The 16643-nt window shown below is 44.5% G+C and overlaps 1 protein-coding gene across 1 annotated transcript; it reads right to left on the minus strand.

Moving 5' to 3' along the window:
• Positions 1-1550: 1550 nt before the first annotated feature.
• On the minus strand, positions 1551-16374 carry LOC308465485 (vomeronasal type-2 receptor 26-like; the record flags this gene model as incomplete). The annotated part of the gene is made up of 6 exons (XM_080985429.1): positions 1551-2455; positions 3541-3667; positions 7260-8069; positions 9472-9711; positions 15359-15382; positions 16315-16374. 6 exons carry the CDS (start codon positions 16372-16374, stop codon positions 1551-1553), a joined length of 2166 nt encoding a protein of 721 aa, XP_080841555.1.
• Positions 16375-16643: the final 269 nt, after the last annotated feature.

Raw genomic sequence — 16643 nt, forward strand, 5'->3', positions numbered from 1 at the left:
CCCTGCCCTTGTCCTCCAAAGGTCTGGATTGCAGGAGAAGATGAAGAGAGGCAGGAAATTATATGAAGAGGAGTCGGTCCCTTCCTCACTCTCTTCCACTGTGGTGCCTGTGACAGCCCAGATCACTCCTCTACCCCAATTGCAGCCCCAGTTTTAAAAAGGCCCCAACACAATATTGTCTCCACTGGTCCTTCAGCCCACCTGCCCTCCTTGGGTCTCCACTGAAGCACATTAGGAAATCCAATGGATCTGACACTGAATGCAGGAAAGGGGAGAATCAGAAGTGTTCTGGTGTGGCTAGGAGGATGCAGCCATCCTATTGTTATGAAAGGCTTATGTTCAGAGTGTGGCCAGGATTTGATACAAGATATGCCAGTATCCACAGCAACTGCATCAGTGGTTCATAGTGTACCAGAATTGGTGGTTAGCTCTGAGCAAGCTGAACCATTAGGAAGAGAAGACCAGGAGGGGCTATGATGCTGGTGGTAGATTTGGATTGCAAAGCCAGTGTGGTGTAGTGGTTAAGAGCGGTAGTCTCGTAATCTGGTGAACCGGGTTCGCGTCTCCACTCCTCCACATGCAGCTGCTGGGTGACCTTGGGCCAGTCACACTTCTTTGAAGTCTCTCAGCCCCACTCACCTTTTGTTTGTTGTGGGGGAGGAAGGGAAAGGAGAATGTTAGCCGCTTTGAGACTCCTTAAAGGGAGTGAAAGGCGGGATATCAAATCCAAACTCCTCCTCCTCCCAAACATCATCAACCACAGCCAGTATTGCGATTTTTACTATTTTTATTATTTATTAAATTTGTTAGTCACTTTATCTTGCTCAGGAAAACCCAAAACGACTTACAACCAAACAAACGAGGGAAGAAACCCCGCATAAATACATTAAAACCAAGAGGAAAAAGAAATACATTAAAATCCCACCGACATTTAAAAGACCGCAGATAGTTAAAGAAATGAGGCCTGGTTATAGAGGAAAGTTTTTGCCTGGAACGTAAAGATATACAGTGAGGGCACCAGGCAAGCCTCCCTGGGGACAGCATTCCACAAATTGGGAGTCACCGCAGAAAAGCCCCGTTCTCATGCTGTCAACTACCAGATCTCTCGTGGAGGGGGAAAACAAAGATTGGCCTCAAATGATGAACGAAGTGTTTGGGTCAGTTATATGTGACTACTTATTCCACAAACTGCAATTGTCATTGCAATGAAACTGAGGAGAGAACAGATCACACAGGTGGGATAATTAATGACAGGAACTCGTTTACTCTGCTTTATAACTGGATGCAATGTTAGTTTGAGAGAACATTCCCAACTAGAAATACACAAAAATCCCCACCTACCCCCCAGATCCCAGATACCCAGTAGGTATTGGCATTTGCATGGTTAGGCAGGTATAATGTATCTGGGTGATCAATTAGGTTCTGGGGAGTTCTCTCACCTGCAGCATTAACCCAGTTTCCTAAGATTTCCTCCTGCACTGTTGTGCCCCTCAACAGGTGTCACCTGCAAAAGCGTAGCTGAATGAAATAAAACCTCCTGGCGTTTTGTTTCACTGTTGGGTTTTTGTTATCAGATGCTCCTTTGTATTCAGATCAGGCCTCAGCACAATAATGTAGCACTTGGGAACAAAGATGCAGCCCAGAAGCCCAGCAGTGGAGGCCAACATAGAGAAGACCTGCACGGCTACCATGTATTTCCCCTTGGTGCTCAGGTAGGTGGGCACAAAGGACACCCAAACACTGCAGAAGACCAGCATGCTGAAGGTGATCAGCTTGGCCTCATTGAAGGCCCCAGGCAGATTCCTGGCTAGGAAAGCCACCATGAAGCAGATAGCAGCCAGGAAGCCCATGTAGCCAAGGGCACCATAAAACATGGCAACAGACCCTTCGTTACATTGCAGGATGATCTGCCCAGGTTGGGACCTCATGTCTGAGTCTGGGAATGGGGGAGAGGTTCCCAACCAAATAGCGCAGATGATCACATGGACACTGGAACAGGAAATGACAATGGAGTTGGCCAGACTTTTCCCCAGCCATCTCCTCACTCTGTTCCCTGGCTTTGTGGCCATGAAGGCCAGGACCACAGTGATTGTTTTAGCCAACACAGAAGAGACGGCAACTGAGAAAATGATGCTGAAGGCTGTTTGTTGGAGAAAGCAGGTCACTTTCCTTGGCCGGCCAATGAACAGGAAGGAGGACAAAAAGGAAAGCAGGAGGGAGATGAGGAGGATGAAAGAGAGGTCCCGGTTGTTGGCTTTCACTATTGGAGTTTCTAGGAATTTAAGGAAGATTCCTAGCACACAGCCTGTGGTGATGGAAAAGAAGGCGGCAAAGGAAGCCAGGAGGATCCCCAAAGATTCTTCATAGGCCAGGAAAGTGATAACTTTGGGAACACATTGAACTTGACCCTTGTTTGGATGCTGATCTTCTGGACATTTGGTGCAATGTTTTGCATCTGAGGGGGAGAAAAAGGGTGCCTTAGCATCATTTACATCCATTACTATCTTTGTTCTGTTGCATTTTGACAAAATATGCTGAAGTCAGGAGGTAAAAATGTGCAATAAGAAATGAATGACATTGGTTTCTTAATTTGCGTATTTACTGTTTACCCTTGTACCATTCCTTTCCCCTCAGGTAACAGAGGTGGCACATAATTTTTTCCTCAAATTTTATTGCCAGAAATTCCTTGCGACGTAGATAAAGATGGAAGGCAGTGACTCTCCCCCAGAGATGCTTCTGGTGTCTTGACTGTACAGCTTTTGCAAATGCTGGATACGCACCTCTTTACCTTGACCCTTGACATTTATGGTGTTTTGTTTTGTGGGGCGTAACTGTTCCACTGAACAATTCAAAGTGATGGTGCTGACCTTTAAAGCCCTAAACGGCCTCGGTCCAGTATACCTGAAGGAGCGTCTCCACCCCCATCGTTCTGCCCGGACGCTGAGGTCCAGCGCCGAGGGCCTTCTGGCGGTTCCCTCATTGTGAGAAGCAAAGCTACAGGGAACCAGGCAGAGGGCCTTCTCGGTAGTGGCGCCCGCCCTGTGGAACGCCCTCCCACAAGATGTCAAAGAGAAAAATAACTACCAAACTTTTAGAAGACATCTGAAGGCAGCCCTGTTTAGGGAAGCTTTTAATGTTTAATAGGTTATTGTATTTTAGTGTTTTGTTGGAGGCCGCCCAGAGTGGCTGGGGAAACCCAGCCAGATGGGCGGGGTATAAATAATAAATTGTTGTTGTTGTTGTTGTTGTTGTTGTTGTTGTTATACTGCCCTGTTCCACCTGAAACAGATTCATTTAATATAGATTATATCTGGCCACTGAATTTTAAAACAGGGGAATAATGCCCTCTCCATGATCACCAGTTTGTAGCCCACAGTTCGCTTCCTTGAGGTCATTTGTTTCAACCTACTTCCTGTAATTTATGAAGGTGATTAAAAATAGAGATGTCAAGAAACGATCCACATTTAAAAATATCTCTATCAGAAAATGCCTCTGAATTAATTGCTGACCTCTTTCTAGTTCTCCCTTGGAGTCACCCACCTTCCCAAGTGGAGATGGTCCCTTCCATACATGGAGCACAACCATAGCAGCAAACTGCCTCTCCTTCTTGAACTACCTTGGCGTATCCCGGGCGACAGCTTTCAGTGCACCTGGACCGAGGCCTGGTCTAATCATAAAGAGAAGATGCTGCATTAAAGGGACAATAAAGGGAGTATTTGTGTCTACAGAGTTCACTTACAGAGTTTGGAAATGACGCTACAGGATCTCTTGTCCTTCTTATCACATGCACTTTTTTCAGGGAAGCACTTTTGATGCAGAATGACATGGTAGGGAAACCTCCTGGCTGTGTTTGCTTGCTTGTCCCAAAATTATATACAGTGGTACCTTGGGTTACATACGCTTCAGGTTACAGACTCTGCTAACCCAGGCATAGTACCTTGGGTTAAGAACTTTGCTTCAGGATGAGAACAGAAATCACGCGGCGGCGGCGGCGGCAGCAGGAGGCCCCATTAGGTAAAGTGGTGCTTCAGGTTAAGAACAGTTTCAGGTTAAGAACGGACCTCCGGAACGAATTAAGTACTTAACCCGAGGTACCACTGTATCTGACCTTCCTATCACAACCTCCAAGTGTCCCGATTTTCCAAGGACAGTGCCAAAATTACGAAAGTCTGATTTAATCCTGGAATGTCCTAATTTCCCCTGCCAGTGCCACTGCTGCCGATCTCAGGGAAGAGGATGAGTTGGTGCTTATTCTGAGTGGCGGTGGCTGTGAGGGAGAATCCTGCTGCCTCTCCGTGGCCTTTCCATGGCTGCCTCTGCCAGCATCCTCCCTTTGGCAGTTCATAGTGGCTTCTGAAGAGCAGGCGAGGAGGAGGAAAGGCTACCACCACTGAGGCCCAGCCCTATGTGATGTGCTGACTCTTGCTGCAGGCAGAGGGCAGAGATGCCCTGGGAAGGAAGGAAGTAGAAGTGGAGAGGAGCACAAATAGTCTTGATTAATAATAATAATAATAATAATAATAATAATAATAATAATATATTTGTACCCCACTCATCTGGCTGGGTTTCCCCAGCCACTGTGGGCAGCTCCCAACAGAATAGTAAAAACACGATAAAACATCAAACATTAAAAACTTTCCTAAACAGGGCTATCGTCAGATGTCTTCTAACAGTTAGATAGTTGTTTATTTCCTTGACATCTGATGGGGGGCATTCCACAGGGCAGGCGCCACTACCGAGAACATTCCCTGTAACCTCACTTCTCACAGGGAGGAAACCGCCAGAAGGCCCTCAGAGCTGGACCTTAGTGTCCGGGCTGAACGATGGGGGTGGAGATGCTCCTTCAGGTATACTGGGCTGAGGCCATTTAGGGCTTTAAAGGTCAGCACCAACACTTTTAATTGTGCTTGGTAACGTACTGGGAACCAATGTAGGTCTTTCAAGACCAGTGTTATATGGTCTCGGCGGCCACTCCCAGTCACCAGTCTAGCTGCCGCATTCTGGATTAGTTGTAGTTTCTGGGTCACCTTCAAAGCCCCACAAAGAGCGCATTGCAGTAGTCAAAAAGAAATGCTTTGTGCATCCATGTCTAATCTTGCCCCTTTCTAAAATGTATTTATTGGTGTGTGTGTGTTTCTTTTTGTAAATCTACCAAAGAGTAAAATAAACTAAAACACGGATTAAGGGGTTTTCTCATGACGGTGGAGGGCATGTGCTGTGTCCTGTTGAGTGGAGACAAAGATAGGGCGGTTGAGAAGGGCCTGTTGGAGGGGAGTGAGACATGTCCCTATTTGCATCAAAGTAGAGAACAAAAGATACAAAAACAATATAGCAATCCAAGACTGCAATAAGCAAACACACTTACGAAGAGCAGCAGCTAAACAAGCCATCACCTGAAGAAGGTGACTTTAAAATGCCTTCTGAATTATTATTAATAATAATAATAATATCATTATTATACAAAAGAGTTCTGATTTGCTATATGAGGGGGCCTGCAGGTTCCAACCACTGCTCTACCTATCCAAAAGGACTTACGCCCGGATAAGTGTGCCCCGGGTTACGGTTGAAGTTCCCTTGGAACTACTCGACAGGTTATTCGAGCTCAACACTTACCATGTGGCTTAAGTTGTCTCCTACCTTGTTGCTACCCTTGGGCCACACAATGGCTTCTGAATTAATGGTGAACTTGAAATAAGTAGGTGTCTCTTTCTCTATACTCCCAACTTTCACTCTAAAACAAGACTTATTGGGAAGCATGACCCAGTTCTCAATATCATAGTTGCCTGGCAGCTCCCCATTCTCGTCCAGTCTGAGGCTGCCCATGGAAGTGTTCAAAAACTGGATTTCTCTTAAGGAAGGATGAAGCTGAAATGGCAGGAAAAACACCAGCATTAAGGAAATAGAAAACCGTGTTGAATATCTCAGCCCTGTAGACTGTCATACATGAAGGCTGCATAATAATAATAAAAATCTTATTATTTATCCCATCTGACTAGGATGCCCTAAAAACATACAAACATAATAAAAATTACACGTTAAATTTCGCTATACAGAACTGCCTTCAGATGTCTTCTAAAGGTTATATGGTTACTCATTTCCTTGACATCTGACAGGAGGGCATTCCACAGAGTGGGTGCCACTACCAAGAAGGCCCTCTGCCTGGTTCCCTGCAGCTTCACTTCTCACAGTGAGAAGGCCCTTGGTGCTGGATCTCACAATGGGAGTGGAGATGCTCCTTCAGGTATACTAGGCTGAGGCCATTTACAACTTGCATCTCTCTCAGGGCACCAGAGTGCAAGAACTAGATGGTAGGGGAGTGTTCTGTCATAACCAGAATAGGCAGAAAGGTTTACCTCCACCACAAGTGTCACTATTTAGATTTTCGTCCAAAATGGGCAAAACAAAACAAAAAATATTTCACTACCAAATTTGCTTCCAGAGATGGGGAAATAGATTGCAATGGGAAACAAGGGAAACAACAAAGGAAAGGAAATACCTGCCCTGTAAAACTGGCTAAAATTTATAAACTAAAATCGAATCTGTGTTGGAGATGTAAGGTATCAGAGGGATCCTTATATCATGTATGGTGGGGATATGATAAAATTAAAAAAATTGGGGAAATATACATGAGGAACTAACTGAAAAAAATGTTTAAAACAACACTTGGTAAGAAGCCGGAAACATTCCTTTTAGGAATTATAACAAATGACATCCCAAAAGACATGAAGTGAATCTTTTTTATATGCAACAGCTGCCACAAGGTTATGGATTGCAAAAAATTGGAAATCAGAAGAAGTACCAACATTGAAAGATTGGCAATATAATTTTTTTTGAAATGATTGAATTAGCAAAAATGATGGCAACAATTAGAATGCAATCTAATCAAAATCTCAAACAAGAATGGAAATGTCTAGAAGAATACATGACCAAAAGATGCTCCAACAAGAACTTATTGATATGTATAGACTGATTTCACAAAGTTAAGTCAAGTTAAGCTAAGCAGATACATAAGATTGAATGCTTAATTATTAAGATACAGAATTACAATCTCAATAATAAAGTTACAAAATAATAACAAGGAAGTCACGCACGGGTGGAGGGAAGACATAGGGCAAGAAATAAGAAATGGATAAATGTTGGTACATAATGAAATGTGAAAATGTGAATTTACGAATATAATGTATATGTAACAATATGTAAAGATTTCATATATGTATTGCAACATTAATAATAAATAAATTAAGTGGGGGAGGAAATACCTGCCATGGCTGCAGCCTTAGATGTTCCAACCTGTCTCCTCCACCAGCCACCAACATCCACTTTGATCTGGATGAATAGGCAGCATTCAAAGCCTGAGCCACAGCTTGGACACTGAAGTAAGTGATGTAGCTGTCTTGAGACAGGACTCTCTCCAGCTCCTCTTCTGGCACCATCTCCAGTTTCTCATTCTCTGTGCATCTTGTCCAACCTCTTACAGCCAGCAAATGCTTTGAATAGAAACAATGGAATGCTTCACTCCAAAACTGTTTAAGAAGGACAGAATCTGGTTTATAGAATTGATATTCTTTCTTTATTGGGGGCTTCATGACAAAGGCAAAAGAGCCATGGATGTACTGGAAGTAATCAGGAGGAAGAGAAAAATTCAAATTAATGTCCTGAAAATTTGTTGAGATCCAGACTTTTGCCCCAATTTGTTCCTCCAGTTTTCTTTGTAGTATCGTGATGGTTATCCATGCCAAGTGAGTGTTTTCATAGTAAACAAATACATTGACTTGTCTCCATTTGGCAAAGGGTTCACTCTGGATGAGCATGTCTATTGTATACTTTTCTGGTAGTCTTTTTAACAAGGCAATGCAAATTTCATGGCTGATCAGCAGAGGAGTCAAGGCACTCAAGAACCTTTCACCGTTGTCATTGTCTGAAACAAAGAGGCCAATCCACGTCCATCCGAAATAGAGGAGGAACTTGACAATCCCCCAGCACTGAGTTTCTTCTCTGGGGAGTATCTGGTAGAGAAACGGGAACTCTCTTTTATCGTCAAGAAGTTGAGTAACCAAGCCAAAACTGATCTAGTGAGGAAAGGAAGAGATTGGTGTTTTATATTGCTTCCAGGATAATGAACAGATATTTAGTAACCTGAAATTATTATTATCATTGTAATACACAATTTGTCCTGGTTGGTCTGGCTGGAGTTGTAGGCTGAAAGGTTTGGACGTGCAAAATAACAAAAGCATTCTGGGAAATGACACCTGACCTGACCAGAGACGAATGGTTGGTGAAGATGATGGACTATGCCGAAATGGTGAAAATGACAGGAAAATCAGAAACCAGGAAGATAGAAACTTTAATAAGGAATGGGGGGATAGAAGTTACTTAAGAGAATACTGTAAACAACTAAAAACTTTGACAGGATTGTAATGCACAGTGGTACCTCCATGAAAACCATGGAGAGGTAGAGGAAAGTCTAAGGATTCAGGGAATCCTAAATGTTGATGATTATGATTAATGTTTGAATTCAAATGCCTAGTGTAAAACTGAATTAAAAAAATTATATTAAAAAAAAGAAAGATCTGGAGGGCACCAGAAGAAGAGGAGTTTGGATTTGATATCCCGCCTTTCACTCCCTTTAAGGAGTCTCAAAGCGACTAACATTCTCCTTTCCCTTCCTCCTCCACAACAAACACTCTGTGAGGTGAGTGGGGCTGAGAGACTTCAAAGAAGTGTGACTGGCCCAAGGTCACCCAGCAGCTGCAGGTGGAGGAGCGGAGACTTGAACCCTGTTCACCAGATTACAAGACTACTGCTCTTAACCACTACACCACACTGGCTTTCACCAGGTGGGTGAAGGTTGAAAGTAAGATCCCTGGATCCAGTCATGCTATTGTTTAGTTGTTTAGTCATGTCCGACTCTTCATGACCCCATGGACCAGAGCACGCCAGGCCCTCCTGTCTTCCACTGCTTCCCGCAGTTTGGTCAAACTCATGCTGGTAGCTTCGAGAACACTGTCCAACCATCTCGTCCTCTGTCGTCCCCTTCTCCTTGTGCCCTCCATCTTTCCCAACATCAGGGTCTTTTCCAGGGAGTCTTCTCTTCTCATGAGGTGGCCAAAGTATTGGAGCCTCAGCTTCAGGATCTGTCCTTCCAGTGAGCACTCAGGGCTGATTTCCTTAAGAATGGATAGGTTTGATCTTCTTGCAGTTGACTTACGCTATATAGCCAAGGCTCCCCCCCCCCCCCGCCAGAACTCATCAGAGCTCAGCTCCAGCACCTCTCAAGTGGGTGCCATTGCCATTCTAAGAAAACAAGGGAGAAGTTAATGGTGAGCTCCAACACCTCTTTTCTAGAAAAATAGCACTGGCTATAGCTAAGCATTATCTAATTTGGGGGGGTTCTGTCTCGACTTCACTGGAAAGAAAGTGGAATTTTCTGCAGTTGAACTTCTCTGCCCCTCCAGGCCCCACCCTTCATACCTGTGGGATTTTGTAGACGCCTGACAAGGCTGAAATCTGTTTTGAGTTTACAGAATTGCCCCCTTCAAGAACAGCCAAAAGGTTATTCTGTCTTCCACAGTGATAGTTGGGAATATTGCTTTCCCCGCCTGCGACCAGGTCTAGCAAGGCATCAGAAGTGATCCTGGCATCAAAATAGTTATCATAGAGGTTGTAGCCCAGGGTGATGTTGGGTAAGAGCCTGGGATCACAGTTGATCTCCTGAATGGTGAACAAGAAGGACAAGATGTGCCAGTAGAACTTTTTCGTTGCGCTGTAATAAAAAGATACGTTAAAAAGTGTAAAGCTGCTATTCGCCAGTACATGAAAACAAAATGTCACATCTTTTGTTTTATCAATCTAAGGGCTTTTCTGGGCAATATATAACTCTGAACAATGTGGACACAAAAATGTGCCTTTGAGTGCTCAGTTTGTGTTCTAGAAAGGGAATAAGGATGCAATCCCAAACCCACTTGCCTGGCAGGAAACCCTGTTCAATCATTCAGACTTATTTCTCATGGGTTGATTGCACTGTAAGTCAGTAAATATCACTTTCAGCCCAGCAAATTGTGGGCGGTTGAGTCCTTTGGTTTAAAAATAAAAAGATACCACGAGGCCAGAAGGACTACTTTTGCTCTCACTTTGAGTCTCCTTTGTGCAAGTGAAGTCAACAGTGAGCAGAAAGTGGGCTGATACTCAGACCCAAATATATTCACCAGATGCATTGCACTTGCCTAAGCATGCAATGGGGGGGGGAATGTTCTCTCAAACTGACATTGCACCCAGCTAGAATGGAGAGATCGGTAGAAGGAGAAAACTTTGTGCAACACGCATAGATAAGCTATGGAACTCACACCAACCTGGATGGCCTTAAAAGAGAATTAGACAAATTCATGGAGCTCTTCTGCTCAAATCCTGCCTTCTGGTTGCTCCCATCTGGTTGGCCATTGTGAAGAGTTTGGATTTGATATCCCGCTTTATCACTACCCTAAGGAGTCTCAAAGCAGCTAACATTCTCCTTTCCCTTCCTCTCCCACAACAAACACTCTGTGAGGTGAGTGAGGCTGAGAGACTTCAGAGAAGTGTGACTAGCCCAAGGTCACCCAGCAGCTGCAGGTGGAGGAGCGGGGAATCGAACCCAGTTCACCAGATTACGAGTCCACCACTCTTAACCACTACACCACACTGGTGAGAGCAGGATACTGGAATATATGGAATATATGGGCCCCCGTTGGCTGATCCAGGACTATTTCAGACTGAGGAACATTTAAAATAAAAAATAAAAAATCACATCCCCTCCCACATTATCAGCACAAAATACTTTGTAACTAACACATCAATGAGCACTGGCTGAACTCTCACACTCCCTTCCCCTCTCTCCAAATGTTCAGTTGTACAATGCATGCAGATCTTCTTGCTATAGAATACATATAATCCACACACACATACCTTCCAACATTTCTCCAATGAAAATAGGGACGACCATTATTAGTAGTATTATTAGTATTAGTTTTAGTATCATTATATTTATAAAATGACTGGGTTGCCCCAGCTACTCTGGACAGCTTTCAACCTATATAAAAACACGGCAGAAGTTTTTAAACTTCCCTATACAGGGCTGCCTTCAGGTGTCTTCTAAAGGTTGTATAGTTACTTATCTCCTTGGCTCGGGGTCGGATAATTCCATACCCTCTAGCATTTCTCCGATGAAATTTGGGACATCCTAAGGAAAAGTGGGACACTCCTGGGTCAAAACAGAAACTGAGATGTCTTGTGTAAATCCAGGACTTTCCCTGGAAAATAGGGACACTCGGAGGGTCTCCACACATTCAACCACACTTGCAACCTTTGCATTAGGTAGTAATGCTGGTGATCGTGGAGAAAGCTGAAATAGGGACTGTTTCCCTTGTAAATAGGAACACCTGGAGCAGAGCATGCAGAAACAAAGACATCCACCTGCACCTACTAACTTACCTCTTAACCTTCATTAATGGGGGTTGGGAAAAGTTGTATGGGTGTAGAAGAATTTTACTTGGAGATGTGTTTCCACTGATGAGGAAGTCTCCAGGGCGGTAGTAACTGTTTACATCATTTTGATCCCTGATCAGATTCAAGGGGCATTTTGTCTTCAGGTGCCCACAGATTCCACGAGGCATTAGCAGCAAAAGTAGAAGCAGAACCACCAGAGAGATCATTCTGCCTTCTGCACCTTTCTTGTGAGTGCTCCTCTCTCCTCCTCAGCTAACTGATTAGAAGCCAAAAGCTATTGGAAGACCAAAGCTGCAGTGGCAATAAATTTATGCAAGCCTTCCCCACCCACTCACCCTTTTCCCTGCTCTAAATCTTGACTCAGTCTGTCTCTGATGCAAGAGATATTCCGGGTTCCAACTTTTTCCCTCCCAAGGCGCAGTGCAAAAATTAACCTCAGGCTGCCTTTGATCCTAATGTGTAGGAGACCTCCAGCAATGTCTCCCAAGCTTCAGAAATAATAATTATAAAGGCAATAATTATAATTATTATTAATTGTAATAATTATAAAGGCAAGGCAACTCGTCCCTTCAATATCCTGGAGACACCTGCTTGAGGGGCAGGTGTAGAGCTGGAGAAAAAAATGTATTTGTGAGAAATTGCAGATGTGGCGTCAAAGTACGATGTGAGTCGGAGTGAGGGGGGAGTTTGGCCTGAACTTTGCTGAGAGAAAACTGACAGCCCTGGTTGCAAAAGAGCAACAGCCCCCTTCTAGTGTTATTCCACAGCAATTGAGAGTTCAGGAGCCTCTGATCCTAGGATTCTTTTTCAAAACCATCTAGGTTAGTAAAAGGTAAAGGGACCCCTGACCATTAGGTCCAGTCATGACCGACTCTGGGGTTGCGGCGCTCATCTCGCTTTATTGGCCGAGGGAACCGGCATACAGCTTCCGGCATACAGCTAAGCCGTTTCTGGTGAACCAGAGCAGCGCACTGAAATGCCATTTACCTTCCCGCCGGAGTGCTACCTATTTATCTACTTGCACTTTGACGCGCTTTTGAACTGCTAGGCTGGCAGGAGCAGGGACCAAGCAACGGGAGCTCACCCCGTTGTGGGGATTCGAACCGCTGACCTTCTGATTGGCAAGCGCAAGGCTCAGTGGTTTAGACCACAGCGCCACCAGCGTCCCATTGTATAGGAACATACAATCAGGGGGGGGAAGCAGGGATTCAGACACAATATATGGCAAGCAAAGTACCATGAATGTATTTTGTCACAGTGTACCCACTATTACAAGGCATGCAGTACATGCAAGTGGTACTCTAGAATAATCAAAATAAATACAACATTACAATAAATGTAACGGGAGCTCACCCCGTCGTGGGGATTCGAACCGCCGACCTTCTGATCGACAAGTCCTAGGCTCTGTGGTTTAACCCACAACGCCACCCGCGTCCCATCTAAATAATAATAATAATAATAATAAATTTTATTTATATCCCGCCCTCCCCAGCCGAAGCTGGGCTCAGGGCGGCTAACAACAATCAAAATAGTCCAACATTCTAAAACATTCATTATAAAATTAATTAAATCAAATTAAATTAAATTGGTAGCCATCACCATAAAAGTGATTCATCTTCTCAACACACTCACACCACATGGGCTGAACACATCTTTTGACGGGATGTTTATTGTAGTACCTCTTTAAGAAAACTGTAATAATAATAATAATAATAATAATTTTATTATTTATACCCCACCCATCGGGATGGGTTTCCCAAGCCACTCTGGGTGGCATTTAAAAACATAGCAAAACATCATTTATTTATTTTAAAAAAAAACTTTCAGCAAGTAGAACTTATGAAGGAACCTTTACAGTCTCTACACCAAAGGGGGGCAATTTGAATTATATGGGAGGCAATTCGAGAATGAGTTAGACCAAGTTAATGGCCTTTTAGGCTTCCTCCACATGAATAGGAGTTCACTTTTTGAATAATAAAAATTATATGTGACAGGGTGGGGCACCAGGATTTTAGAGATGCTTAGGTGGGGCATGGCCAAAAAAAAAGGTTGGGAACCACTGCTCTACTCACAAATGTCCACTAGTGGGCTTCCTCTGTGTTCTGCTAGTTAACCTTGTTAACTTCACAGGGTGAGTCAGCCTGTTTATGGTCTGGAAAAGTTTACACTATATTGCTTGGCTTGGGTTGCTACCATTTTCTTTTACATCATCAGCTGAAGAAGGAGTTTCTCTTCGAAACTTGGATCACCGGGCTCCAGTCATATTTGCTACAGCTGCTCTGCCACTTCCAATAATTCCTTGCATCAGAGATAATGAAAACATATCATTTATTGTAATGTTGTACTTATTTTGATTATTCTGGAGTATCACTTGCATGTACTGCAAGCCTTGTAATAGTGGGTACACTGTGACAAATACATTCATGGTACATTGCTTGCCATATATGGTGTCTGAATCCCTGCTTTTTTTCTATTTGTATGTTCCTATACAATGGGACGCGGGTGGTGCTGTGGTCTAAACCACTGAGCCTTGGGCTTGCCAATCAGAAGGTCAGCGGTTCGAATCCCCACAACGGAGTGAGCTCCCGTTGCTCGGTCCCTGCTCCTGCCAGCCTATCAGTTCAAAAGCACGTCAAAGTGCAAGTAGATAAATAGGTAGCGCTCCAGTAGGAAGGTAAACAGCGTTTCTGTGCCCTGCTCTGGTTTTGCCAGAAGCGGCTTAGTCATGCTGGCCACATGACCCGGAAGCCGTACGCCGGCTCCCTCAGCCAGTAAAATGAGATGAGCATCGCAACCCCAGAGTCATCTGCAACTGGACCTAACATTCAGGGATCCCTTTACCTTTACCTATACAATGGAAAACTTCCCTAAACAGGGCTGCCTTCAGATGTCTTCTAAAAGTCAGATAGTTGTTTATTTCCTTGACATCTGATGGGAGGGCGTTCCACAGGGAGGGCGCCACTACCAAGAACACCCTCTGCCTGGTTCCCTGTAACCTCACTTCTCACGGTGAGGGAACCACTAGAAGGCCCTCAAAGCTGGAGCTCAGTGTCTGGGTTGGACAATGGGGGTGGAGACGCTCCTTCAGGTATACATATGAGCAACAGCAGCTTCAAAGCAGCTGAAGGGGGGACATTTTCAAAGGAATATGTGTTCTCCTCTTTCAAAGAGAAGGTAAAAAGTCCAGCTGGGCTCCATGGGCCTCATAAATAGCTTTGTGTGTCCTGATTTGTGGAGATATCTTCAGGTTAGGAAAAGGCTCAGGAGTAAACCCTACACAAATCCGGAGTCCCTAAGACGGATGGATGGTGTCTTGTTTGCCTCCTTCCGGCAACTCCTGCAGCCAAGCTGGAACCAAAGACATTGCTCTGCTTTCCTTTGGACCACATAAGTGAAGCCAAGAGGGAGGTCTTGTCATCTGGACAGCCTAGGACCTCCATACCCATTTCTCAAGACTGTGACCCAGGGAGGTCACTTGGGTGCTGCTATCACAGTCGTTTGACTTCACCCCTGGAGGTGCCCTTTTTTGTCCCACTGCCCTTCCAAATATTCTGATTTCTTTCATTCCATGGAATGTTGTGAACCCCTAGGATGGAGGATGTGGGGAGTAGAATCCGGGTCCCTCCTGCACACAATTCAGCTCTGGTCCGGCAGTAGACTTTCTGCAGATTCACCAGGTTCCCTCTGAACCTCAGCCCTCTCTCCATCTTCCATTCCCAGTTGCAAGGATGGTTTTTCTCAGCATTCTTCAGCCATGAATCACAAGACCAGGATGGCCTCTTCTGGCTGTGGTGATAAACCATGAGCTGGGCATCCACATGTACTATGGCAGTGAACTGGAGCAGTTGTTGGCTGGGCTCCCATACTGCACTGTACAGACCATGCGTGGAGTGAGAGGAGGAACCTGGAAAGGAAAAAAGGAGGGGAAGGCTAAGGGGTCAAAACTAGCCTAGGAATTCTCCTATATAATATCCCCCTGTACTTCCATGGGAGGTGAGTCTTTTGCTCTAATGACAGCTAAAACCGCACTCAGCATTCCCTGCTGAATTCTTAAGGGTGGGAAAACATCTGGAATGCCCCAAGCCCCCAAACTCTGGCCATCTAACCTACATAGTTGGGGAACTTTCTAGTGATAACTTTGTGCTCCTTGCATGATCAGTAGCTCCTGGCTGGATCTAGACACATAAAAAAATCATTTCAAGAAAACACGTAAACCTCATATTGGGAAATTGCGTTGCCAAAACGGCCATCAGGTGTCACAGTTTGCAGCAACTGGGTTCAGAAGCTAACTGGAGAGGAAGAGTGTGGCCATTGTGGCTATTGGCCATTAATCACTTTAAAGCCCACCCCATCCCTTGAGAAAATGTGACCAGCCCCTTTTGACCCCTCTGCCCTGCTTGTGAGCTTCCCAGAGCACCAATGGGAGACACAGGCTGCAAGACAAGACGGGCCTTTCTTCTAATCCAGCTGCAGGGCTCTTCAAAGGTTCTTGCGAACAAAGTTCAGGCCAAACTCCCCCTTCCCCTCACTTGGACACATGTCAAACTTTCGAGATGCAGATCACAAACATGTTTTTCTCCGGCTCTTCTCTATTCCATTAAGTCATGCAAACACCCTAGGAAGTTGCGATTGCAATACTTCTTCTGCTATTAATTATCAAAATCATAGTGATTTAGTCTTCTGAAAGATATTTCTGGAGATTGCCAAAACATCAGAATCAACAACAGGATGCCGTTATTAATTGCACAGTGCCGGGTGGGGTAGTCTTTGCAGAGAATATCTCCTGTGTCAGAGACAGATTTATAACAGATGAAATGCTGGATAGGGAGTGGATACGTCTGCATAGTGTTTAATAGCTCTGAAGTCATAGCTGAACACCTCGATTAGGAAAGCCATTGCAGCTTTGGTCTTGCAAGAATTTTTGGCTTCTTTGGATTAGCTGGCTCTGGAGGTGACAAGAGAAGTGTAGAGGGCAGAGCCAGAATGAGATTCCTCCTAGTTCCACTGCTATTCCAACTGCTAATGATGCCCCATTCAGTCTTTGGGAACCTGAAGGCAATATGTCCCTTGAATCTGATCAGGGAACCAACTGATGCACGCAATTACTACCGGCCTGGTGATTTCATCATTAGTGGGATCATATCTCCAAATATTATTATGGATCA

Source organism: Podarcis pityusensis (assembly GCF_964106645.2).
Source record: "Podarcis pityusensis genome assembly, chromosome: 2".
In the NCBI taxonomy this organism is placed as follows: domain Eukaryota; kingdom Metazoa; phylum Chordata; class Lepidosauria; order Squamata; family Lacertidae; genus Podarcis; species Podarcis pityusensis.